General features: G+C 31.4%; 1 protein-coding gene across 1 annotated transcript in view; it reads left to right on the top strand.

Moving 5' to 3' along the window:
- Positions 1-26,656, top strand: part of LOC128989639 (Ig-like and fibronectin type-III domain-containing protein 1) — a 148,336-nt gene that overhangs the window by 85,719 nt on the left and 35,961 nt on the right. The window contains exons 3-4 of the mRNA XM_054411592.1: positions 11,508-11,566; positions 24,031-24,243. Of these exons, the coding sequence (XP_054267567.1) occupies positions 11,515-11,566; positions 24,031-24,243 (265 nt within the window). The 5' untranslated portion in view covers positions 11,508-11,514. The remainder of the gene's footprint in view (positions 1-11,507; positions 11,567-24,030; positions 24,244-26,656) is intronic.

The following is a 26,656-nucleotide window of genomic DNA, read 5'->3' as shown; positions in this document are numbered from 1 at the left end:
TTAGTAAAATATGAACAACTTTGTTCATACATTTGCCAAGTTTGATCAAACTGTATCCACAAACAATCAACCTAATTCAAAGGTTTACTTATTCTCAAAAACAATAACATGGTAATTTAAAATTTACAATTTTATTGAATTTTCTCCGTAACTAATAAGCGTATAAAAACACGTCTGTATATTAAAGAGAAATAGGGACATTTTATTTCTTTAGGGTAAAAATTAGTTAAATCCATTTTTACAATATATACCCCCATATAACATCACGTTTCCATAGTCCGATCATGCTTGTTCGTGAACTCAATCAAGTTCATCCCGCACGACGCCTTCTAGCCAAGTTTCATCATAATCTGACAAAAATTACTCACGTCATCGTGTTCACGGACGTATATATATACATCTATATACAATACATAATTAAACATTTGATCGAATAGTGTTTTTGGCCACTAGGGACAAAATAAAAATGTATATCGGTCCCGGGTTCGTATAGTGTCTTACCGTACCACCTACGGTAATACTCGTAGCTACTTCCCTATAAGTAAATTGATTAAAAACACACGTCGAAGCATTGATCAAACCCTTATTGGAATGCCAATTTTTAACAACAAATTATGAAAATTGTATCGGCTTAAATCAACCTAAAGGTCTTAAGTTCCAAATTATTTTACAGCAACGATGTACAAAAAGGTGTTTGAAAAAAATAGGCCCCACCCTTCAAAAGTAAACGCAGATTATACAAGGCAACGGGAATACAAAATCTCACAACAATTTAACTTACACATTAATTTAAAATGTTTATCAAATACGCAAATAAGAACAAAATAAAGATATAAGGATAACAATGTATTGCTATCATACCGCATTGACCGTCAAATCCTCGCGTCAGCTGACGCCGCGCAGGCATCACAGTGAAAGGCTCAAGGTCATTCTGTGATGTAAACCCAACAAGTGTGCAGAGTCAAGGTCATGGCACACATTCTGCTCTTGATTGCTTGTTTGTTTATGCAATGTGAACTGGATTGCCGTTTCATAAGGAAAATTTACGTTTATGTCCCTCCGTGCATTGTTATCATTCATTATGAAGTATGTTGCTTATTCGAGTATGCTTTTGAAGATTCCTTAGAGTGTGAATGTATACTCTTTGACTAAGCAGCTATCTTTGACTAAGGGCCAAAGTCACTGTGGCAATTAAAAAAAAAAAAAAAAAAAAAAAAAAAAAAAAAAACAAGAAAAGATTTCTTCTCTAGAAAGAATCTATATTTTTCTCTTCTCAAAACATTAAGGCCACAACTGCATTTAATGGTACGCCTTATTTTGGGGGGGGGATATCATTATGGGGGGCAATAGTAATTAATTACTAATTTAATATCGGCACTCCTATTTTGGCTCATATTTTGATCGGATTTTTTTTACTTTTAACTAGCTGTATTATCTTTTATTTATTTGGTTTTGAGGCACTCTTCCTAGGTTTTTAAGCTTAAGGTAGGATAAAGTATCAGTTTTATGTCACAAGTAAAAGTGGTGATTTGCGGGATTTGAATTCGTGACTGAAGTACAGAGGGTTTGCATTTTATCTACAGGATCAGCTGTGTCACAGCTGACATTACACGTTTTGGCGGGAAATTATTACAATTTCATCTCTTACACCAATCACGATGGAAATCATTGATTAACAACAGCGTCCAATGAATAATCCGATCGGGGCACTTCACTCCGCAAACCTATATCCGCAACTGACCACTCAGCCGATCCTTAATCTGTTATTATTTGTTTTAAACATAGATGCAACATGTAATATTTAAAACTAGTTTTTAAAATAAGGCATTCGTAAGAAACTATTCTTGTATACCTACACTGGTACCATACACTAAATAAAGGAAAGTAGTTTTACAGCATAAAATAATAGTTGATTTTGTTCTTGTTTCAGCTAGTTTGAATTTATGACACGTTGCTCTGTTAGTTATTTTACCTACGACCATTTTTTAAAGTAGCCGTTTCAGTAAAGTTATTGGAATTGAAAAGTATCTCATAACAGCATTGTTTACTTTCATAACAGCATAGTTTTACTCATAACAACACGGGTAACTGACCAATGAGGTTCAAGGATTGAGAGAGGAGAAGTAAAATTGTAATGATTCAAAATTTAACTAATCAGCTGTTCAGGCCAATTTAATTTTTAAATGGTGCAATTAGTGTGTTTCGTTGCATCACTGTCAGTGGCAATGAGAGGTTATAAACGAAAACATAACCTCTTTAAGAAATTATGAATAGTGATTTTTAGTAATTAAAACAATGTTTAGGTAAAGTAGTGTACGCAACTCGCGTAAATAGTGTTAACGACACTCGTAGAAGTTTTTAAGGCACTCGCCAAGGCTCTACCTTAAATTTTCTACTCGTGTCGTTAACACCATCTTTACGCAATCGTTGCGTAAACTACTATAAAAGTATCATAAAACAACTAGGAAAATGTTTTCGCCTAAATTCAATCATAATAACAAATATAATTTTGGATAATTGTCCCTATTAAAGACGGTTTATTCAAGATATATGATTCGACTTTACGTCAATAGACAAATTAAAAACATAAAATACTTAAGCATCTTCATCGATGGGACACATGGCGATCTGCATGCTAAAGACAAAGTCAACGGATAATCCAGTGCATTGACCTTGGCTTTTGAAATATGCTAAAATCGTCTTAAATTATATAATATAAACAAGCTTTCAACATGTTAAATAAACTATCATAAGTGAAAGTACGTGTAGTAATAGGCCTATCAAGTTACTTAAAATATTAGTCAACGATATTATTCGTTAGATATATATTACTGGTACTATGTTTGAAAAAAAAATATAAAATACATCAATCTTTAAATCAAACCTTTCCAACAAAAACTAAATGTAACTCATTTTGATGACTTTATCATGTCAACTGTATCCAATTGTAAATTTATCATTTAGAATACAGGATTTGAGTAATCTGTCAAAGTTACGTAAACCTAAATGTAAACAAAAGAGGATCTTTCGTTTATTCATCGTTTCACTTACCAAACATTTTATCAATTTTATTATATAAGTAAAAGAACAGTTTTGTGCTATTAATAAAATTCGAATTCTTAACTATTTATACTATCTATGTTTACATCTTTGAACTTAGTACTAAATAAATAGCTCTATGTAAATAGCATTTTGTTTCCATAAACAATAACCTAACTCACAAAAAAAAAAAAAAACAGATGTAACAATTTAATCTTTTTACGTATTATTTTTTTGGTAATTTTCTAAACTTGGGGTTTTTCTGTTTTTCTTTATCGTGGCAAAATAATATTTTTTTCTGCTATTAAAATATCCGATTTAAATATGTGAAAGAGAACTTCTTTTAAGAAATGATTATCTGAAAACAGGACTGAGAGATTTATATGGATAAGACAGAGGGCGCTTAATTTTATCTCTAAAAGAACCGTTAGTAAGCTCCAATCAGGAAGCTTTTCTACTAATGACATTAGAGTCGGCGAGTAATTTCCTTTGCATCGATGGTTCCGACGAAAAAGGATTTCCTCAAGGAATTCAAGATTATAACCCACAGAATTCCAAACTTATCAATACAAATAACCTTGTATTAGTTTTATAAAATGCAGTAATAATCTAATTTAAATGTATTCTTAAAAATAGTGATGTAAATCTGTTAAAATGAAATAAAGTTACTATTCAATTACAATTATTAACAAAACATATAAACATTACCTCTTTTAGTATAGCTATTTGTACGTTATTTATGCTGCTATTAAATTTATTAAAACATTTGGTTGAAATGCCTATACAGGTTGTTTCGTAGGTAGACAGCCAAACATCGGGTATATTTGGCTCGAAATAAAGAGAAAATCAAGATTGAATGTTTTTCCCAAAATCAACTTGTTAATGCCACGATTGATTGATTTTTGGTGACTACCCGTCACATTAACTAGATATCCGCTATTTAGTATTTTTTACATTGACATTTTTATCTTTGAATTTTTTCGAAATGTTCTCCATATACTATGTATAGGAAGAGAAAGTAAAAATTAAAGTTCGTAATTTACACTAATCATTGCGTACCTCCTCTACTTTTACATAAGTGGTAACTTTGAGTATTCGATATACAATAGTGATGCAAATATACTCTCTTTGATAGTAATTCGTATGAAATACCATAGTGTAAAGTTTTCACGATAAATAATTGACCGTTTTCACCCCTTCTACATATTCATGGCTGCATCAATGGTTGTAACTTTAGGTAAACTTGTGGCCAACAACGCCCCTGTTATGTAGATGTTGTAATGGACCAACGGGTTAGCAAATTATCGATACAGAGGCCTGCATTAGCATTCCTGTGTTATCCAACTCCCAATTAATGTAACATAAGCTTTGTTAGCCACTCTATCCCGTGGATTATGAAGCTAAAATAGTGTCTTCATAACTACAGTTTATTTCACGATGTTAAGTAAAATATCGTTTAAAATGTTATATTTTCCTTAATTAAGATGATATATTTTAAGATGATAATTTATCATAAGAAGTGACAATTAAGATGCATTTAGGGTGATGTCTAATTGAACAGCTAACCATAAGTGAGGTTTTGTATAATTTAGATTGGTTTTCAAAAAATAATCAAAAAATTGAAAAAGTATCCCTTGATTAGAAATTCATATTCATAATGTTTAGTGTGTTTCACGTACAGAATCTTAAATGTATTTATTCTTACAGATGAATCGAGGAACTGTTCTTTGTGAAATAAACACCAATGATCATTTTGACTTAAGTTTCTTATTATACTTATAGGAACGAAATGTTAAAGAGTAGATGGTCGAGATACTATCTATGTAGTGTTGATAGTATCTAGTTCAATACGTAGATGCTTTGACAACTATGTATTCTAACCCCATGATAAATTTGTAACTAGATTTGTTCCCAGGATTGTTGTAGTTGATGTGAGCGACCTACTGATTTAAACTACGAAATTCTGTCAAATACACAAACTGCTTTACCAAGTCAAACATAGGGTATGCCTTATGATGAGTTATAGCAACTGTTATGAGCCCCCAACATGGTCAGCAACAAAAAATAAGGTATAAAGTAGAATTTTAGATACTAGCCCATTCTGTGACTCGCTCACACAACCACGTTCTTTTTAATAAAAAAATTTGCTACAGCTACTCCGTATAGATGTTAAGTCTACTTTTACCTGAGCTGTAGACGAAGGTAAAACCATTTTTTAGCTAAACACAAAAAAACTAACAGATAGGTTCACGGGTGGCATATTAGGCTGATAAAAATTATTGTTTCGAAACATGCCCTTTATTATATTATTACCTTGTTCACCACACCAGATATCCATTTGATTTAAAGGTCAAAGATGAGTAGTTCATGGTGACGGGAATTGTGAGATTTACAATAGGATTGGAAGTCTGCTACCGTACCCAAACTCAACGATAATACTTGGAGTAAAGTTAATACATTAATCAAACCAAGAGGAGTATTAAGAATAATTATATCCATTTACAATTACCACTATGAAAAGTCACCCCTATGAAGAGTTAATGGTGTTAATTTAAGCATTTTATTGCCGAACTGTCCTCAACGTATCTCATGAATGAATGCAACTCAGTTACATAAGAGTGTATTACCACACGTAGACTTGTACAAGCGGCTCTAAGAGACTACAAGGTCTAGTTGTATGATGCTAATGTGACTAGCATTCAGTATGCTGGCCAGTCAAGGTCATGGCACACAAACCTTATCTTTGTTGTGCAAAACATCCAGATAGTTGTTGTTTTACGTCATGTTTTACTCGTAATTTGCTGTTCAACTTGGAGACGAGAGTTAAACTACTTTCTGTTACCTATTTAAACAAAATAAATAAAAATTAAATGAAAAATGTCTTTATGAGGCGAAGTAATGACTTGTAAGTACTCTCTACCTTAATCTCTAAAACATAAATAAAACTATTCACTTATATGGGTGATGCAGACCACCCGAACACATAATTTTACAGGAGTACGTTTTTACCTAGAAACGCTAAATAAAACCATACCCCCTAAATCACATACGAAGAATCTATTTAAAATACTTAGAACATGAACCAAGCACAGAGTGTTCCAGAAATAAAGATCACGGGTTCGAATCTCAAATTTTCCTTATGCCAACCTATACCCCATTGTATAGTTTTAGACTTACAGCAACATTTTTATGAAAACAAAACTCAATTATCTCAATTCGGTTTAAAATGAGGGCCATTTTTGTGAATCTTTCGCCCATTGACGGAAACCCTGTATTTTCGAAACCGCTGAACGTATTTTTTTTCTGATTGAAAATTCGTAATCCTAGTAAACACAACTTAACAATGATGTGTTACATGTAACAATTTTCAAACTGATATTTTTTTTACAACTTTTGTTATGCTTGTAGCCATGTAAATTAAAAAAAAAATGGCAACAAATGTCAAATAGCATATCTTTTTAAGTGTTTTGCTAAGGTAAACAACTTTTAAATTTACACCTACTGTCTATTTCCTTAAGTATTTGAGTAATAAACCAAAAACTAAATTTTCCCAAATTAAATTCGTGTGACTTTCAAAAGCCTAAAAAAAAACTAAAAAATTAATGTTTAGTAATGAAGTTAACATGCATTTTATATGGGAAAAGTTAGTTTATATACTAATGGAAAAAACAGTAAGTTAGGTGCAATTTGGAAAGTTTTTCATCGTAACAATACGCTTAAAATGATACGCTATTTAACTTATAATTGCCTTATGGTTATTTGTTTATTTACAGGGCCACTACAGTACCAGCATAAAAAAATTAAATGTTGGCAAATAATTCACATTTTGGAAATCATTACATGTAACTTATCATTTATATCGTAGGCAAACATTTTTAATAGATTTCCATCCCAATGAAAACCTGAAAATCACATCCTTAAATTCAAAAGATGTTTTTACTGGTCATGAAAATGGCACGGTTTGAAACCAAAATAGTATACATAAGCCTGTCTTGTATCATTGACTTAGGGAGATATCTCGATTATAAAGAATGTACCAGTTGCCTAAAGTTATATCTTTTTGTTCTGTGCTATGTAGTGCTACAGCTTAAGAAGGTTCAGCATATGAAAGGTTATTATTATCATTAATATTAATAATCAACTAGCTGTTACCCACTGGCTTCACCCCGTTTGACTTCATAAGTATTAATAAAATTATTGATTGGCTGAAATAAACAAAACAGGATACAGTAATACAAACAAATAAGTACAGCTGAGGTATTTTTAACATTAGGTATATGGATTATGGAAAGTTCCCTTAAAAAAGGAATTAAAACCTTAAAGGGCAGTTTATGAAATAATGGATAGTTTTGTGCAAGGTTTCTTGTCATGACGAACATTTTAAGTGTATGGTTTATGGGGGTGTGACTTGTAGTTTTCTCAAAAGTTCATGGGTACTTTTGGCTTTATTATATACATTAGCTGTTAAACTGTGGCGCATACTGGGGTAGGTTTTTTAAACTAAATATAAATGCAAAGTGAGCTTAGAATAGTAATATCAAACGGATTATAACACCTCAAATATATTTATTTTTATTTTTATTAGCCAAAGACCTTGTAAAAATACGTATTACACAGAAAAGCATTAAAAACCTTTACAAAAATATTTCTGAAATGTTGTAAACATTTAGATTTAGTAGCAAAGCTGTAAAACACTAAGTAAATCTTACCATTACAATGTAAACATTTACATTTGGTATTGTTGTGCTAGAGAGTCATTCACAACGCAATAGAAGGACTTCAATAACAATTCAGTCATTGAAATTGACAAGGACACTCGATCCTTCCTGTTCTGACTGCCTAACACAAGTGCCTCACTTGCAAGTGTTATGTCACGCAATGTGGGAACGCATAATTGTAGCTAAATCCGTACTATCCATAAATCTTGGAGGCATGTCTGATCTCGTAGCTTATGTTCATGACTTATGTTCTTAGGTCACAAGTACAAATCCGGCCAATCACGAATTTAATTTTGGGATGACATAGTGTCATGAGACAGTGGTAATAGCCCTATTTTTGTCATGGGTGCAAATATAGGTCAAAACATACGCTACATATGTGCACAGATAGAAATATTGAAATATAAATTACTAAAATTTGAAGTAAGAATTTTTTATGAATGCTGAAAATAATTTGTATTGGCTGTTGGAAAATGTCGTACATGTGTTAAATGTACACGAAAATCTTTTTTCTGCAAACAAGAGATAACAAATTTTAGAATTTTAATGATTTATTTCAATCAATAGAGTGTGAAATTGAGAACCACCTAAATAGAAGTTACTGTTTGTCATTGTACGAGTGATATGGTGCCACTGCAGATTTCCCGTATTGGTATGTTTGCGGCAGTCAATAATTGAAGGGGGATTGACATATAGTCCCTGCTCTCTAACTTTTCATTTACCTCAGATGAAAATCTGTTTCTCGATTTTTGTGGTACTGACATTGAATAGTAGTTCCCTATGGGCTCATGCAGAAGTTTTTATACTAGCAAAATGGATTTAATAAAGTGTATTTTAAATTAAATTTAAAATATGTAACATGTATTAAGGATGACACTTTAAAACAAAATAAATAAACATGGCTCAAGAATAAAGACAGTGAAATCTGGATTCTAAAAAGGTAATTCTACCACTTTAAACATCACACATCCTTTAGTGTTTTGTATTCTTGCAGTTCTAAAAATATTAGACCTGGCAACTTCTAAAGAAATTCTCAAAATAGGTGATAACGTCTTCAAACAAATTAGGACGTATTGAAATAGAATATTGTAACATTTATAAAAATATGTCTAAGCTTTTGAGACAATAATACTTGCAACGTTTCAACGTCAGTTTTGATGAAGTGCTAAAATAAAAACCCTCATTTTATATCATAATTTTAAGTTTTGAATAATAAACTACAAATAGATAGTTTTTAATATTAGTAAAAAAAAATTCAAAATATAGTATAAATAGTAGTAGTTCGTAAAAATATTATTAATAAAAACAGTTTAGGCCTACTTGATTCAAAATCGATGTATACAATTTCAAGATTCATGAAGATAAATTCATCAAGACTCAGATTTTATTTACAACCATAAACCACTTGAGATACTTAATGCACCTCAATGCTCAGTTAAACAACCAAATTGGATTGTGCTGTCGGAAGGTTGGGGAAATGAGGCCATGAAAGTTTCATTAAACGTAAGGCTATATACCCCATTAAACCACACCTTTAGACAATAGACTTTGAAGTGAGAGTCAAATCTTCTTACAGTTTAGTATTGATTAAAGATTGCTACATACAATTTATTGGTTATGATATAACGTATGGTAATAATTTTGCTTGTATATACACGAAATGTAAGCTCTCTTAAAGTTAATAGAATTAATGACCAACCATAAAGAAAATATTGCTCTTAAAAACTAGTAGGTTAAGAAACTTTGCTTTACCCACATATTTTACATACCGTATTGAAAAATGAATTAACCAAAACAGTTGTACATGTCTTTATTTTAAATGTTGTCAAACGAAGTAGTTTTTAGCATAAATTGCCCTTTGGTTTGACTTTAAAAATTAAGGATTTTTGATTTGAATAAAATATTATAAATATAATAACACGATAGCTAACCAGAATTAAACTCCTTTCTTTTTTTGTTTAGCAAGTCATGTTAATATTACCTTTGACTATTAATACAACACCTTATTACATATGAGGATTGGTGCAGTATGCTTTTTCCAGTATTAATACAACGAGAAGCTAGAGAAACATATATATTCGGATCAAAATATTTACATATAATGTTATGTATAATATATGTAATGATATATGCAATACTTTTGTATATTACCATATACATAGGACTTTTGGAAGAATCTTTATGATAATGTTCGGACACATCTTATATTAACTACTTTGATTTCTAAACACGTTGAGTGTAGTATTTGGGGGAGCCATTTCTAGGTTTCTCCTTTGTAATGCAATTCATTGGATTGAAATTATTTTTTTTACGTTTTCTAATAATTTTAATAAATGAAACCCCATCTTCTAACTAAAAAAAATATTTTCTTGTGAAAGTAAAATAGGTTTCTTCGTGGATTTTTAACTGAATACATTAATCTAAAACAGTTCATAGAGAAAACGTCCTATTGCAACTTTTCGCTTAGCTTTCTTTATTTCCCCGCTTAAACAAGCGGGCAACGCCTTGTTTGAACAATTTGTACATTTACATTTTGAGTGAAATCGAAGGCTAGTCTCCTCTGACGCGGAGATTGAATACTGTGTTTAGAATACATTAGAGCCAGAGTTTGTAAAGGAAACATCACGAGCAAGCCCGGCTGAATACAAAGATTGTCGGTAAAAGAGATAAAACATTTTGTAGTCAACAGCTATTGGTAGATTCTTGAGTTATTTTATAATGCTACAAGGTTGTCTTATATACGTATCCTTCAACTAATTGTATTTTTTGGTGGAATATTTATTTATTCCTCGATAGCTAGTAAAAACTAGATGTTTTCCTACATCGTATTTCAAAGCTTCTAGAAGGAGTAAACTTGTAGTTTTGGATCTTTCAAACAGCCACTAAACCATTTATTGTTTTATAACTCCATTTACTAGCCCTGGACTCCATTTTGAGTGTTACGTTTTGACAAACATTTGTTCATTGGCAAACACTATTTTCAATTTGTAATCATTTTCTTAAACATACGGTATAATCCTGGTGACGTTGCTATTTAGGTCATTCATTGTAACTTTTTTGGCCAAAATAATCCTGAATTAAAAATACCCATTTGTTTGTTGTTTTTTTTTTTACCAAAATATTCAGTTTTTTTACAGTTTTCATTGTCATTATGCTGAAATATTACGTGTCTTCCACAATACAAATCATTCTAACGTCTTTGATTGGGATGGGACGAGTGGCGTCGTCCTGTAATCCAGCTACTAGGAGGTCACGAATTGTGGATATTTATAGGCGTGCACTGTGGATGCGATACTCCCTGGTGTGGATTAACGTCCGCACGAGTGAGTACTACCACTATCCGCAGTACTATCCTGATAATTATACCAATTCGTATATACCAAGGAAAAATTTGGTTCGGATTCCACTATAAACTGTAGGTCCCTTAGTTGCCATTAGCTGTATGGGCTATAAATTAACAGATGTGTCTAAGGAATGTCGGCCTTAGTCACTAACAAGACTACAAGATCGCGCCCTTCATCCTACACTCACCTCCATTCATACTTGGCTTAAAATACCTACTATGTATGGTCACCATTTCATTGAACAGTAACAGTATTGTTTGATTTTACTAAACAATTCAATTAACTGAAAAGAATTATGATTTTAAGAACATTATCAATTACATTTAAAAATGTATTTATATATCAAATAAATGCATTAGGTCCACCATTCCTAAACGGTTGAACTAATTGGGTTTTCATGTTTCAGGACCAGCATGGAGCGAGCCACTGTTCTCCTACTGGTGATCGTGTCTTTTACATATACAGGTATGTACAAAATATCAGTTATTATGTTGATGTTGCAAAACTGCATTTAGTATAAAAATACATGTGTTTAAGTGTATTTAATACTGAATCGTTTTATACTGAAAATGCATATTTTACTCTAGAACCTGAGGATTAAGTTTTTTTGTATTCTTTTTGTTGTATTTGAAAAGAATAGCCTATTGGCATAACATATTTTTAAATATTGAGCTGTAGCTAACCACCTGTAAATTATTTATTTGAGTTTTATTTTTAGTAAAGTATTGTGCGTCAACTTAACGTAACTAGACTTTGACATTTTTCTCCAAAATGGTGGAATTTTGACATTTAATTTCGAAAGATGATTTTAATTGGTTGATAAATTGACATCAGTGACATTTCCTTCAGTGTCTGGCATTTTTAGACCTAAACTAACCTGGGTTTTGTTTTGACTGGCGATAGTTGATGTTTCATGGATGATGTTGACTTGATGTTGAATTTTACTACAATGTTGCTTCTAGAATCACTTAGTTGGTCACCAGTGTGTTTATTAAGGTTGAACATTGATAAATGAATACCATAATGAACATTTTATAAGATTTTTTTCATTAAAAAAAATATAACATTTATGAAAGAAAAGATAAAACAAGGCGGTAAGTAATTACAAAACATATGTTTTTAGGTGGTTAGCTACAGCCACATATCTCTTATCATTTATCCCTTTACAACCTTATTAACCACAAATACTTTGAATTCACAGGCATATAAATAATTAATTAAAATATTTTGTTTATTATTTTTACTAACATTTTGAGACGGACATAGCGTGCGTTTAGTAGCCTTTCTTCGCTGGATACTAATGATAAAACAATGCAGTTATATTAATTTGAAATAACAACTTCACCAATATTTCTGAATTTTTAGTTTTTATGAGGCCTTTCACCAGCTATTCTGGCATAATCAGACCCATCACAAAACTCAAAAGTCTTTTGAGTTTTGTGATGTGTCTGATGATGCCAGCCAGCATGGCTGGCGAAAGGCCTCATAAAAATAAAAATTTCAGAAATATTGGTGAAGTTGTTATTTCAAATTAATATTATTTCCAATATTACCAGTTGTTCTTGAAAAATGCAGTTATGTCTGAATTATAAGGCAAATGCTTTAGTTCTTTATTCGGTAAATGTTCAAAGAATTTGTCAAAAACCCTTTAAAAATTATGGTATTTGAAAAGCAATCCTAGATTAGATAGTTATCTAATACTAGCTACCTTAGTGTATATTTCAACACAGTTCTAAAGAGTACAACAACATGCCTGTATGACTTGTCCCTTGCATTCCTTGGATGTTGTAGAACCAGGAGCTTCTTTCTTATCAGATCAGAGGTCAATGAACCGTGTTCCTGTCTCCTTCCGTGGTTTAGAACCGGTTACTTGTGTATTCACAACCTGTCTTATGCGGTTCATAACATGTGAAATTATTGAGTGGATATATATAATGGATTTAAAACAAATATTGTAGTTTTTCCAATGTTTTACCTTATTTGAAAATCTATGACTCAAGGCTCGAGCCCTGTCGCACAATTTTTATTTCAGCTGCAGTTTTCTAATACGGACAAAATGAGAATTTAAAAATAAGAAATAAAAAAATATTATAAAAATAAAAAATTAAAATTAATTTTCTAATTATAAAATTAAAGTGTTGTAACCTAACCTAACTAACCAAACATGCTAATAATGGAAAAATTGAATGTAGGTTTACTTATTAAAAAAATAGTTCTGTTCATAAAATAAAATTATAAATGCCTCAAATTCTATTTAAAATTTTTTTAATTATAAAATTAAACTGTCATAACCTAACCAAACTAACCAAACTTGCTGATAATGCAAAAATCTTAGATAAAAAATTATTGCCACTGATAGGTTTTGAACCTGGTACCTTTGGCTTCTCAGCCCAGCACTTTATCCATTAGACCACCGAGGCCGATGGCATCAAGCTGTATCGTTGCGGTAATGGTGTTCCCTCAGCCAATAGAATGCTCTCATTTTGACCGTATTAAAAATACTGCAGCTGAAATAAAAATTCAGCAGCGCCACCCGTTTTTCAATACTTTTGGCAAGGTATATTGGTTCGTGTTGTTATAATATATCTTAGCCGTTGGTGATTAGTAGACTATGAAGTCCCGAGCTCCTAGTGGACCTGCTCGCTACCGTTTTATTATACTGAGTATCTCCGGTGTTATAGTTCTCAACTAAAAAACAAAAGGTCACCGGTTCGATGCTGAGAAAAGTCAGCTTTTTAATAGTTTGAACCTGGACCCAGCTGTACTTGATCATTGGGCAAAATTAAACAGCTGATCTTAATCAGTAACAAACACAATGTATAACACCTCATTGTACACTCATCCTTCACTCATATTTAGAATGAAATGCGCACAAGGGCGTCCCCATCTCAAATTATTATGATTTATTAATGACATGAGAATTAATTGACTAAATAAATTATTTGTATGTCAACTATTTTATTTTTACAGCCTTAAAGTTAAACCCACATGCAAACCTGGATGTTAATCTAGTAGATTTACCCATATTAAATAGTCTTAAAATAAAAGTGAGTAAGGCTATCCATTAATAGAGCAGGGAGATCCAGGTCTCGAGGTGCTGCGTTCAAATCCCACCAATAACAAATCAATTTAATCTGATTTAATCAATTAAATCTAACTGACCGCACTACTTGAAAAGCGGCCAGTCAATTTCCAAATACTGTAAATGCATGTAATATGTTTGTTTTCAATGGAAATAAATTCATTTATTCATATTCATTTATTCATTTGATCCATTTGATCCATGTGATAATTCTACGACCCTAACACATCTGTGCTTGAACGTGGCGTTCTAGTATGGAATTGTGGGATGTTAATAAGTGTTAAAAGGAGATTAACTGATAATCGCTATTGATTGCCTACATAAGTATTAAGTAAAAAACTTAGATCAGTTGTTACTCAGCACGATATGAAAACGAGAACCAATCTGTGGGAATTTATAGCCTGGAAATTGGCGGGATTGAAGTTTAAACCAAATGATCCGCCAATCGAAGGGATTACCACCGCAACGCCCTGAATTGAAGAGGAGAAAGGGAGAGAGAAATTATACACTTCCAAACTCGGGCCACCTTGGCCACATCATACGAGTTTGGAATATAAATCATGTTTTTATTATTCTTTTTTTTTAACCTTCACGTGCAATCTCATGGAATAATATGCAATAGGTATGCTATTGGCGACATACATGTATACTAACTTCACTTGACTAGTTACTTGTACAACCAATCAAAGGATTGCTATAAATATACGTTGGTAACAATTCAATAAGCCAAAATACATATTAACTGACGCTGATTAAATACGTGATCGTACTTTGGAGGTTGAATTATTTACATTAAAACCTAAGTCTCGTAGTATATTTTATTGTTATAATATTTTTCACTTTCTAAACACCACTATAAAACCAAAGTTAGAGCTAATTATAACATGATGACCTGCTTAAATAATTGAAACAAACTATGCAGACTAAAACTTGGTTTATTTTATTATATGCACCACTGTATTCTTAAGTTTAGAGCTACCGTAAATATGACAAAATACCTAATAAAGCAAATATGTCAAGCATACTGTGTACAAAGATACAAATACATATGAAATTCACACACATTTAAACTTCAAAGATAAATATATGACCCTTTAATCTCAACCCCGTATGGTAATATCAAACATGACTGGAGTGTGTTCTTAATGGCTCACTTTAGAAGTCAGTATTAGAGTTGGGGTAAATCACCCTCTTGACCTTAAATACAGCCATTTAGGTACTCTAACGTTTGTACAAGCAAACGTTACAAACCATGTCGTTATTAATGTTTTAATAAATCCTATCACTGAAACTGAACAAACATTAAATAACTGTTGTAGTGCTTAGCAATAAAACCTCATTTTAGAGTATTTAACTGATGTGTAATTTACAGACTACAATTAAAAGAAATAAAATAAAGAGAACTTTTACATATTTTTCACGATTTTACTTTTACATGCAGTAGTATTTGCCTCCAAAAACATCTAATTCGTTTTTGACGTGAGTGTAAAAAAGTTGATAATTTAGTAAAACATAGATTAAAATTGAAATATGTACTTATTTGATAGTAAAACACTCATGTTTATACGTATCTTAAATTGTGACAAAAAAAATACTAAATAGAGTTTTCTTAGTTAAATGAAAAATTTACAGTTCATATAAAATTAGTTTGAGACGAATATTTCAATAAAGTACAATTTCCCTTTACGAGAAACTAATTGAGCAACAGGCTAATCAGTGATAAATGTACTTTCCCTGTGAAAGTAGCTAATTTATTTACGCAAACTATTTATTTAGCATGGTTCCTAAAGTGAAGAAATAGTTCGTTTATAATCTAATAGACTAGGACTGGGAAGAAGAGTTGTATACAAGCGTTTCAACCCTTAATCCTCTAATTCATTCTCCCTTGCCTACTTTTGCATTCCTCTCTCTTGACATCGGGCTTACCTTTAATCCCTTTCAAGAGTCTCCAAAATCTCCCTTTTACGTTAGATCTCTTGTATGTAACATTTCTACAAACGACTTTCTTACTAACATAATACACAGATAACAGTTTATTACATCATACCCAGTAAACGGTTATTAAGGAGATTTTTAATTTCTCAAAAAACATTATTAGCGTTAATAGTTATCGAGAATTCTTATTAGCTTAGTAAGATACAACAGACAATTTATTTATTAATAGACAGTGACAGTTTAAATAATTGGTCTTTATTTGTTTTGGTATATGATTTACATATCGATCTTGAATAATCCAACATTACTGGATGATACTAACATATGTAGTAACATGTAGTATAACTTTATCATCAATAATAAACCACTGTTTTTATCAACATCGATTACTCAGTTACATATAGTAAGAGTGTACTAAAAACAATTTAATTAATTTCCAAAAAGAATGTTAGCTCGAGTCAAGCAAACCCAAAACAACTTGGTTGGCCATTTCTTGTTGAGAAACTACAGTTTCAAAACTGATGTCACTCAACTGTCACGAACACAGTAGAGCCTTAACGATAACCGGGGCTTTCCTTCGGCAAAACTATTTATTTTCCTTCACACTCATTTTACTTGAAACATTATTTGGGTATTAGAACTATTTTTTTTCTCATATCTGTCAATTCACAAAATAGTACTATTTCGTACAGACAGTACATACGTATAATTCCATTTGCTTAGTTATTTATTAATCATCTTAATTTATTGTACAACCTAATATGGAGTTAATAAATGGCATGGCTAAGCAGCATTACCTTATCGTTTAAATTTTTAAATCTACAAAAACAGAACCAAATTCTGTTGAAACATTTGAATTGCCATTCAGGTTTTGTGGGCTTAACAATGTCGGCACAAACGACCGCAGACGTGACAGAACAACAATACACATGACACACGACGTCGCGGTAGATGTGTACACTGTGACACACCGACATGGAGTGTCACAATGCCACAATGTATGCGGCACAATTCCACATCGTCTGTGACACTCCGTGTATACTCTCACATCCTTTTTCACGTCCACCTTCATATTGTAGGACCCTACGCTCTAGCTTGAAACCGTTCACGAATAACTTTAGACTTAGCCTAGAGGGTCCTGCCTGACATTATCACATAGGTAATTGGTGATTGGAGGTATTTGAAGCCGGGACCTCGTGGACCAAAGCCCCGCTCTACCACTATGACACAATGTCGCCTACATTGACACACAGCAGTATACTCGGTTACATCAAGACACCGATGCCACTGTCGGTATTTTATATCCTAACATACTTAATATACCGTATTAAACTTTGTCTTGTTTACTTAACAGTTTTAAAATAAATTGATTATTTTGCATTGCTATTGTAATAGATTAAACTAAAATTGCAAGGGTAGCTGAGTGGTTCCAGTGCTCACTTTCAAATCTGATGGTCGCTGGTTCAATTCCCAAGCAAGATCGTTTCCAGGCCCAGACGGCATTTGTCATTGGGATATTACTGAATGATGACGTTAGGTAAGACCAGGGTTTGGACCGTTCCCTTTGGAAATGTAAAAATTGTCACTGGCGTAGAAAACACACAAAAGAAAACAAATTAGGCGATTTAAAAAATGGATAAACCAGTATAAATGTGATTTCACGTCGAAACGTGTATGATATTACAATTTAATTGCATATAGAAGTTTTAATAAATTCTGAACCAATAGGAAATGAAATTTGTCTATAGTATAATGGTTTGTTTTTTCCCTAGATAATTTAAAGTTGTTGCGAACCCTTTACCCATTTACATTTACATGTTTGCATGCCGAAGTGTTTGTGAACGTGTTTAAATAAGCAATCGCTTACGAAACTACGAATTAAATGTAGCTAAATTATTTTAATATGTATTTGTTTATGATTTGTCTAAATGGCATAATTTAGTTTTCTAAATATGTGTGGACGATTTCAAACACCGACCAAGATTAATCATTTATGGAAGCTTGTCGGAATGATTAATGATGATGCTGATGAGCAATCAATATCTGTCAACCAGCTTGATGATGTAAATCCTCTGCTGAAGCATTAGTATTAACCATTTGATCAAGAACATGACGTTTAAATAATCTACCGACAATATCTTATATATTTTGATATTGATATTTCAATATTATTTATAAGATTATTTGTGTGGGGATTTAACTTGTATCAAATAAGCTAAGCTAAAACTTAAATTTTAAAACAAAAATGTTTTTTTGACGCTTAGGAATTAATTTTAATATAAACTTTAAATTTTCATCTCCTTATACTACTTTTCGTTTATTAGAACTTTGTGGAATTGTTTCACAATATTCATCCGCTATACCTTTTTCCTTTCTAAAATATCAAGGATAGAAAAATCCTATGATGGAAAAAAAATATTTGATCTCCTTTTATAAGGTCTTGTATTTCAACAGCTCAATTGCCTTAAATAAATAAATACGAGTGTGATGACATCTTCTCATATTTTACTTACAGTACATATATTCTTAATCAAAGTTTATGAAAATATTACACTGTGTAAAGTCAAAAATAAGATTTTCTTCATGTAACAAATAAGGTTTTTCACAGTAAAATCACAGTAAACTCAGTTAAAACCATTATAAATGCTCACAGAAGAGTTTGATATGCAAATTACCCATTTTACCGCCTTCACCCCGTAAGTCGCCATTTATTTTCTCCGTTCAAGTCATCCATTTTGTTTTGTAACGTGTTAAATTTTGTTTTATAGACGTCAGCATATAGCATTAGGCTACATTTTGAACTCATACCATAGCATGTGAAATATAAACATCATCTTTAACATAAACATCTTATTATCTTTAACTATCTTTATAAAGATTATCTTTGTAAGGGTTATTGTGTTGTCCTTTATAGTTATAAAGGATGCTTGAACATTGTATGAATAACTGATCAACTGTTTTCTTTTCAAAAACTAAAAATAACTAGTTTCAGCTCTATGCTCAACTAGCTGATATAACTAGGTTTATACTGAAATCCACAGTAGTTGGGTGAGTAGAATATAATTGCATGGTTAGTAATAAATAGTTAAAAAGTACTTAAACTCTAAACATTGAAAATGAATAATAATTTTGGTTGACAAACATACAGATATTCAAATTTTAGGTCTCTAAAAGGTAAGAAATGTAAAATAATGTATATGTATAGAACTGATATGGATCTGGTTTGAAAACGGAAAGTTCGCTGCGTATAAGATGAACGCGGAGTCGTGTGGAACAACGGAAACAGACAAATTGAGGCACATTCATCGAGGAGGCAATTACGGTACAAATAGAGACGATTTGAGCCAGCCTTCCCCTCACACAACATTGAAGATTGTACGATGTGTAGCGCTGTATAAAATATGTACCTGTTTCATGGAAGCTGAGATTGTTTGATCGCACATCCATATGAAATATTCGTCTTGTATGCCAAAAATAACAAATGTAGTTTTGTTTATAATGGGTACTAACTTATAACTAACTGTACTAAATAAACACTTTCAGGAAGCAACTTAGGAAATTAATTGAAACAAAGGTTGAGCAATTTAGCTATTTAAAATTAATTCCTTACAATATCTTACTGTAAACACTACAGGAATAATATGAATGTGTATTGTTGAATACTGTTTGATTAAGGATACATACTGCTCAGTTTATTTTGAAACCTACAAGTTGTTATTCCTAAATATGTTTCCCTGGAAGTAGTCAATTTGCGTATGAGAATTTGTAATTGATATCAGTCATGTATTCACTTGTCAGTATATATTTTTCGAAACCGTTTTTTTGTTAAAGCCGTAAATTCGACAAGATATGTTTGTAAAACTAACGAATTTAAGAAAGCATAACTTCATTTAATATTAAACCAGTTATAAAGTATTACACACAACTGCAAAAGATAAAGTCAGATAGAGGAAGTGCAGTAATTTAATTGTTAGTATTTCTGATAATTTAAAACCTGTATTACTATTAGAAAAGTAGCAAGCAAAGTTTTCACAATTTTGTATCCTACTCAAATCATCTAACGTAACTTAGGTCGGTGACCTAATGTGCTAACGCGCCTTTCTGTTATCTTAATGTGCTCACCCTTGTAAATGATGACGTAGTTTCCGTGTAGATTTTTCTTTTAACATTTTCAACGCGACACCATAAATATTTAAGTAAAGTCACAGACAAGATTACTAATACAAATGTATTTAGGATGTTTGTTGGACGTACAATTTTTTAAAGTTGTATTCTACTTTTTAACGTTCATTACGACTGACATATCTGCAAAACTAATTATACATTCAGCTTACATGTTGCATACATATTTAAAAATAGTAATACAAAGTTTATAATAAATTCAACTATGAAGTTTATAACATTACTTGAAAATTAATAGTTTTTGAGTCATAGCCAATTGTTACTTTAGTAAAATGTCAAAAGTGAATTAATGGAAAAAAAGTTTTTGCCATATCGTTGCAGTTAGAAATTGAAATAGGTTGTTTACAGATATACATTTATTCTGAATAATCCTAATGTGTGAGGAAAATTAATGCGTTTAGCTAGGCTACATAAATTTTGATATCAACAGAAAAAAGTAGGTATACGTTTAATTGGTTCTTTGTAAATTAAATATTCTTATTACAGTTTCAGTTCAATAATTTTTAGGATAAATCCTGTCTATTAATTCTTAATCAGGCATTCTTAATTTACAATGGTGTTTCAGCACACGCTGCAACTAAATATTATTAAAATATGGAGATAGCGATTCTATAGTATTTGTTGTGCCCACAGGCAAGTGATTAAATGATGTTTGTAAGTGAGCAAATGATGGTTTATTTGGACTTAGCGATTAGAAAACTAAAATATATAGAGGCTTAACTTAGACCTAACCTCGTTAATAACGTAGGTCATAACGTAAAGACTACGCTGTCAAGTAATTTGCTAATAAAGGCAATATAGTTCACATTGTGCTGTAAAGATTGGGTGTTATCAATATCAATATTTAAGCTGTGCCAATAAATTAGAAAAAAATCTACTAAAAACAATAACAAACTTTGACACTTAATAAAACCCTATCAACAAAATACTCTAACAACCAAATTAAATATGTTCGGTTTATGTCAACAAACGGTGAGTGGAGACGTAACTATGGCGCCACAACACGGTAGGTCAGTAGCCGAGCTGTCAAGGTCACTGTAAGGTCATCAAATACTATCTTAACTACCCCAGCTGTGAGACATCACCTGTTATAGTCACTCTGCGCGCTACCTTGCCGCGGTCATGTTACTTCATCTCTTACTACTGCATTCCTTGAGCGGGACTACAGGTAAACTTGAGTGTATTCGGTTGTTTAGTGTCATAATTTATTTTTATTGCATTTCATTATTGTTTAACCTAGATAGATCGTCGTTGTCTAAAAACTTGATTGTACGGTTAATATTTGAAATATGTGAACATTAAAATATTCTTCCTGTAAAACAAACTAATCATGTTAATGTTATCCACGCAATAAAAATTATAAACATTTTAGAGTTTTTACTATGGCGTTCTAATGAATTTGAGGAGCCAGATGTTATTATAAACATCGTCACGAGGATACAATTTGAAATAACTGTGTAATTTTATGATGCAAAACGAAATTAGTATCATAACGTAACAGTATTCAGAAAAATTAAATAAAATCACTTTGTATTACAATATATTATGATTTTCAACCATTTAAACGTTGTGTTCCACAAATAACCTTATAGTGTACGTGTACGTAGGAGGGAATACATTAGTCGTATAACCAGGTTCCATTGTATATATGGATAACCGTGGATTTACTGAATTCATGAGTTAAATCTGGTCCAGTGAATGATTTATATAGATTTATTAACCACTTTCTTATATAATACTGAGATTGTATTATAAAAATTTTGGTTTCTCGGCTCAATCATAGTCATTAAATTTCTTTATTATTACTGTAAAAATATTCATCTATTTTTATATAGGTACTTGACTTTTATTTAGGGCTGTTAATTTGTTTATTTAGTTAAACCTTCTTAAATTGAAAGTGTAATGTGGTTAAAGTTATTTTCTAACTCTTCTTTTATGAATTAGTACAAGAATTGGTACTTTTAAAACCCAACATTGCTCTGTTTTTAGAGAGAATTATTATTTGACACTTTAAAAACCCGGAAACTATGCCAAATTTCAGCTACCTGATAATCAAAACCAGCAAACGATAATTATTGTATAATGATTAAATACGTGCTCCTGAATATGGTTCCCTTCGGAATTGGAATAGATTCTTAGACATCCATTTCCACTACTGATCCATATCCAGGGGGCGACAGGACATAATATGCCTATATTATAGGGTTATAAGTAGGGTATTCAGTGTTCAGTATATCAGTGATGGTTAAACTCGTTAATTATTTTGAAATTTTTTTTATTACTAACACTAGTCTTTATGTAGATTTACGGTCATTGAAGAACAACCGTGTCAAAATCAGTTAAACAATTTTTTCACCAACTTTATGGTCTCAATTTAGAGTGTCATCTTCAGGGTAACTTCCGCTTAGTTGACATATCAAATTACGCCACCTAAAGGAGATCGAGCCACTCTTAATATGGTACTCTGTTTCGAGGCCATACCATTTTTTAATTCATAAGATTGTCCTGTAAAGACCACATATATACAGTATGTTACAGTATAGGGTTGATAAACTTAATTATAACAGGTTTCGTACCTTGACGTCCACAATTCCTTAGTCGGTATCCGTTGACTAGTTTCGACTACTACGTAGTCATTATCAAAAACGGAACGTTAAAATATTACATTTATTGAATGTCGTCAAATCTTAAATACATCGATCACACAAACCGTACCATATTGTACAATATTTCAATAAATTGCAAGTCGAGAGTAGCAAAACATGTAATGGCAAGGCAAGGATGGCTTCAGCCAATCAGATTTAATCTTTGGTAGAATGTTCTGGAAGCTGATCTTCCGCGTATATGAGCCCGGTTACCACGTGTCTCGGTCTTAGTTCGTTCTTGTTTCATCTGCAATTAAGTAAAATCTTTCAGTTGTGCCTTTTTATGTAGTGTGTTTGGTTAAACCCCAATTGGGTGAGTAAATTTATTTTTATTAATTAGAACCAAATTAATCTTGCCTTGCCAACCAGTACGATTTTTTAAAATAATTAAAACCTTTCGTTAAAAATTGTAAAACGTTAAAGAACTTGCTCAAAAATAAAAGTTTAATTCTGATTAATTATGTATAGTCAATAAATTTGTCTTTAAAAGAATTTCTAAAAAGAAACTATCAAATTAAATATCTAGAGAATATTAAATCAATTGTTTGTTTTCAGGGTTTTATTCTTGTACTTCTATTTTGGTACCAATTTATGTATTCTGAAAATGAGCATTTAATAAACCGAAGTATTATTGTATTTGAATTAAGAAGTTTTTATTTGATGAATCCTGAAGAAGAGTATTTTATTTTATTTTATCAATGTAAATTTAAGTTGTACTGCAAAGTGGGTACAAGCGGTACAAAACAAACATAACACGAACACGGTAGACATTTAACATAATTGGCAGGCCGGCACACGTCACTGAACTGGTCGACGACGATGACTATTTACCCCACTCCATTCCATTTATCAGCTGTGCCTCCAGGACTTATGTTGCCAACATAATTGTTAAATGTTAAATGTAATATTTTAACGTTCCATTTTTGATAATGACTACGTAGTAGTCGAAACTAGTCAACGGATACCACCTAAGGAATTGTGGACGTCAAGGTACGTAACCTGTTATAATTGATTACCAATTCCGGAAAGCTTTAACATGAATAAACTAAACTTAACTCAGACTTGTAACACTGTACTTGTTTCAGTTGGAGACGGCGGGCCTAGAGGAGAGAGCTCGCCTCACCCCGTCCATGTGTATCAGGGAGACGACGCCCTAGTCACCTGCGTGGTCAGGGACATTGGCAACAACAGCGTCGTGTGGAAGCGAGAGGACCAGGACACCAGGAGGTGGAAGATCTTGACCGTAGGACACTCCAGAGTCACCCTGGACCATCGGATATCCGTGCTGCATGATGAGGGTAAGGGTGAGTCAGAGGGAAAAGTATTTAGTAGTATTATGCACTTGATAATCAAATAATGATTATTAGTAATATAATTATGCGGTGCTTTCCTGTTAAAGGGAACATTCATTAATATCGATGATTTTTTTCTCGATATATCGATATTAACAAATTGAAACATATCAGCTGACAACTACGAAAAATATTGTTCAGTATCAACAAACATTAATGAAATGAAACTGTTCTAAAAAAAATAACCTAACATAACTAACCAAACTAGCTGAAACATTTAAAAATTCCGTGTTTATAAATTGCCTTTTATATTCAAACCCAAACGGAATTTTTAAATGGTACAGCAAGTTTGGTTGGTTATGTTAGGTTAGCTTAGAAACAGTCTCATTTCTTAATCCAAATAATGGACTATTTTAGCCTAAACAAGATCAGTTAGTTGTTGTTGACAATTTGTAATGGATCGGAAAACAAAAACATCGATATATCGAGAAAAAAAAAATCATCGATAATAATGAATGTTCCCTTTAACAGGAAAGAAGCAATTATACTATTGGGAAATATACTCACATTTCTATTTTACTAAAAGTATTATAAATTATGCGGAGTAAATCATCATTACTTTGATAACAAATAAACAAATAAGATAAAAGTAATTTTCAATACCAGTAAAATGCTAATTTCTTAACACTTTCCCTCTTTTATTTACAACTATTTAATTTTCCTAAAAATTTTAAATATACTGGTTGGAATGTAGTTAGTTTTAAAATACTAGACGTGTGAGTTTTTTTTGTGTTTTGTTTTTTTATTGGAAGCTGAATATTACCTATTTTAATTCTCATAACCTAACAGGTAGGGGATGGCAAACGAATTACGTTTTTTCCAAATATTTGTATTTTCTTTGATCATATCGCTATTAGTACAGATTTTTTTCATTTTTTAAGATTACTCGTTAAACTATCAATGAAAATAGTATAGAGTCATTGAGATTAATCATCTTTATAAGCCGTTATTCTGCAATGAAATTTTGAATTTGTGATTTTTTAGAAATATTCAATAACTTTTTCCATACTACACTAGACTATAAAGAGTATCAAATATTACTTTAATCTTCTCCAGTTAATACACTTTAAAATGGTGTAAAAAACTGAAAAACATAAGCACCGTGTGCAAACATAAGCTTGCATTGGTTGTGTGTGTTTGGTGTTTGTTGTGTTTGTTTGTCAGATTTGTTAATTTAAAATGATCCACACGTAGAAATGTTTTTAAAAAACTCACAGGTGAATTTGTGACACTAAATCATAAAAATAATCCTTTATTCGTAAAAGAATGTACTAATAAGGTACCTAAAATTACCTTAACTTCAAACTTAAGATCATACATTAAGTCTAAACACGTAAAACCACTCGACAAAAGCTAATATGTAGTAAAAGTGTATATAAATTTAAAATAGCAAAGCTTATTTACTGCAACAACCTCAAACATTCTCTTCGTAAGGGATTTACAGGAATCCAAAGTTGCTATAGGCTAAGAGTGCGGTACAAGTTGATGGAGTGCAAATACCTCTAGCTACAATTTGCTCAACTGGAGCGTTAGGTAAACAGATTCAACAAGAAGATGAACAATATCAAGTCTGATGAGCAGAACAAGCTAGGCGATCATTCGATTGTTTCCATCAAGTAAGATTCGTGCCTTAAAGCAGTTCACTGATTACAAGCAAAGCAAATGATTTACCAATCTGCATTATATTAGATTGTGTTCTAAGCCTTCTTTAGTTCGCAACTAGATTAATAATTAATATATTATTAGGTTATATTTTTGTTTCAATAAATTTACATTTGGATTCTTATAGATTTTAAGAAAAAAATATACTTTACTTTCCATAAAAATACAGAAATATGCATGATACCCTTACCTCGAAATAAAATATCTGATTTTCACAAAATTTTAACTGGATTAATTAAAAATAAAGTTCAAAATCTAAGCAACTTTAAGTTAAATATGAAGAACAAATATTATAAGCATAAATGTTCAAATAAAACTATACCATGTGCATATTTGAGTTGGTGAAGCAAATGCAACAAGAATGCAACACAACACATATTCAATGACAAAGGGAATTAATTAAAAAATAATGATAGATCTCAAAAAGATTTAGAACGTGGATGTATTTTAATTAGTGTAAATTGTGGATTTTTGTGTTCAGGTATGATATTTTGTATTATATTATTATTATTTTAACAACTAATTTTCATGATTGCAAATTATAACTATGAAAAATATAAGACTTTTCACAAAGATCTACAGTTAGTCATCTCCTGTAAGAAATTTAACACTCGATAAGTTTAATAAAACACAAAGGTTTCATTTTTAATGAAATACTTCTTTCAATAATTACTTTTAGGAAGTGTTTTCAATTAAT

The sequence above is a fragment of the Macrosteles quadrilineatus genome, unplaced genomic scaffold (assembly GCF_028750875.1).
Source record: "Macrosteles quadrilineatus isolate MER2022 unplaced genomic scaffold, UCM_ALF_1.0 Scaffold_3__2_contigs__length_128488019, whole genome shotgun sequence".
In the NCBI taxonomy this organism is placed as follows: domain Eukaryota; kingdom Metazoa; phylum Arthropoda; class Insecta; order Hemiptera; family Cicadellidae; genus Macrosteles; species Macrosteles quadrilineatus.
This window is presented reverse-complemented; position numbering and strand designations above follow the sequence as displayed.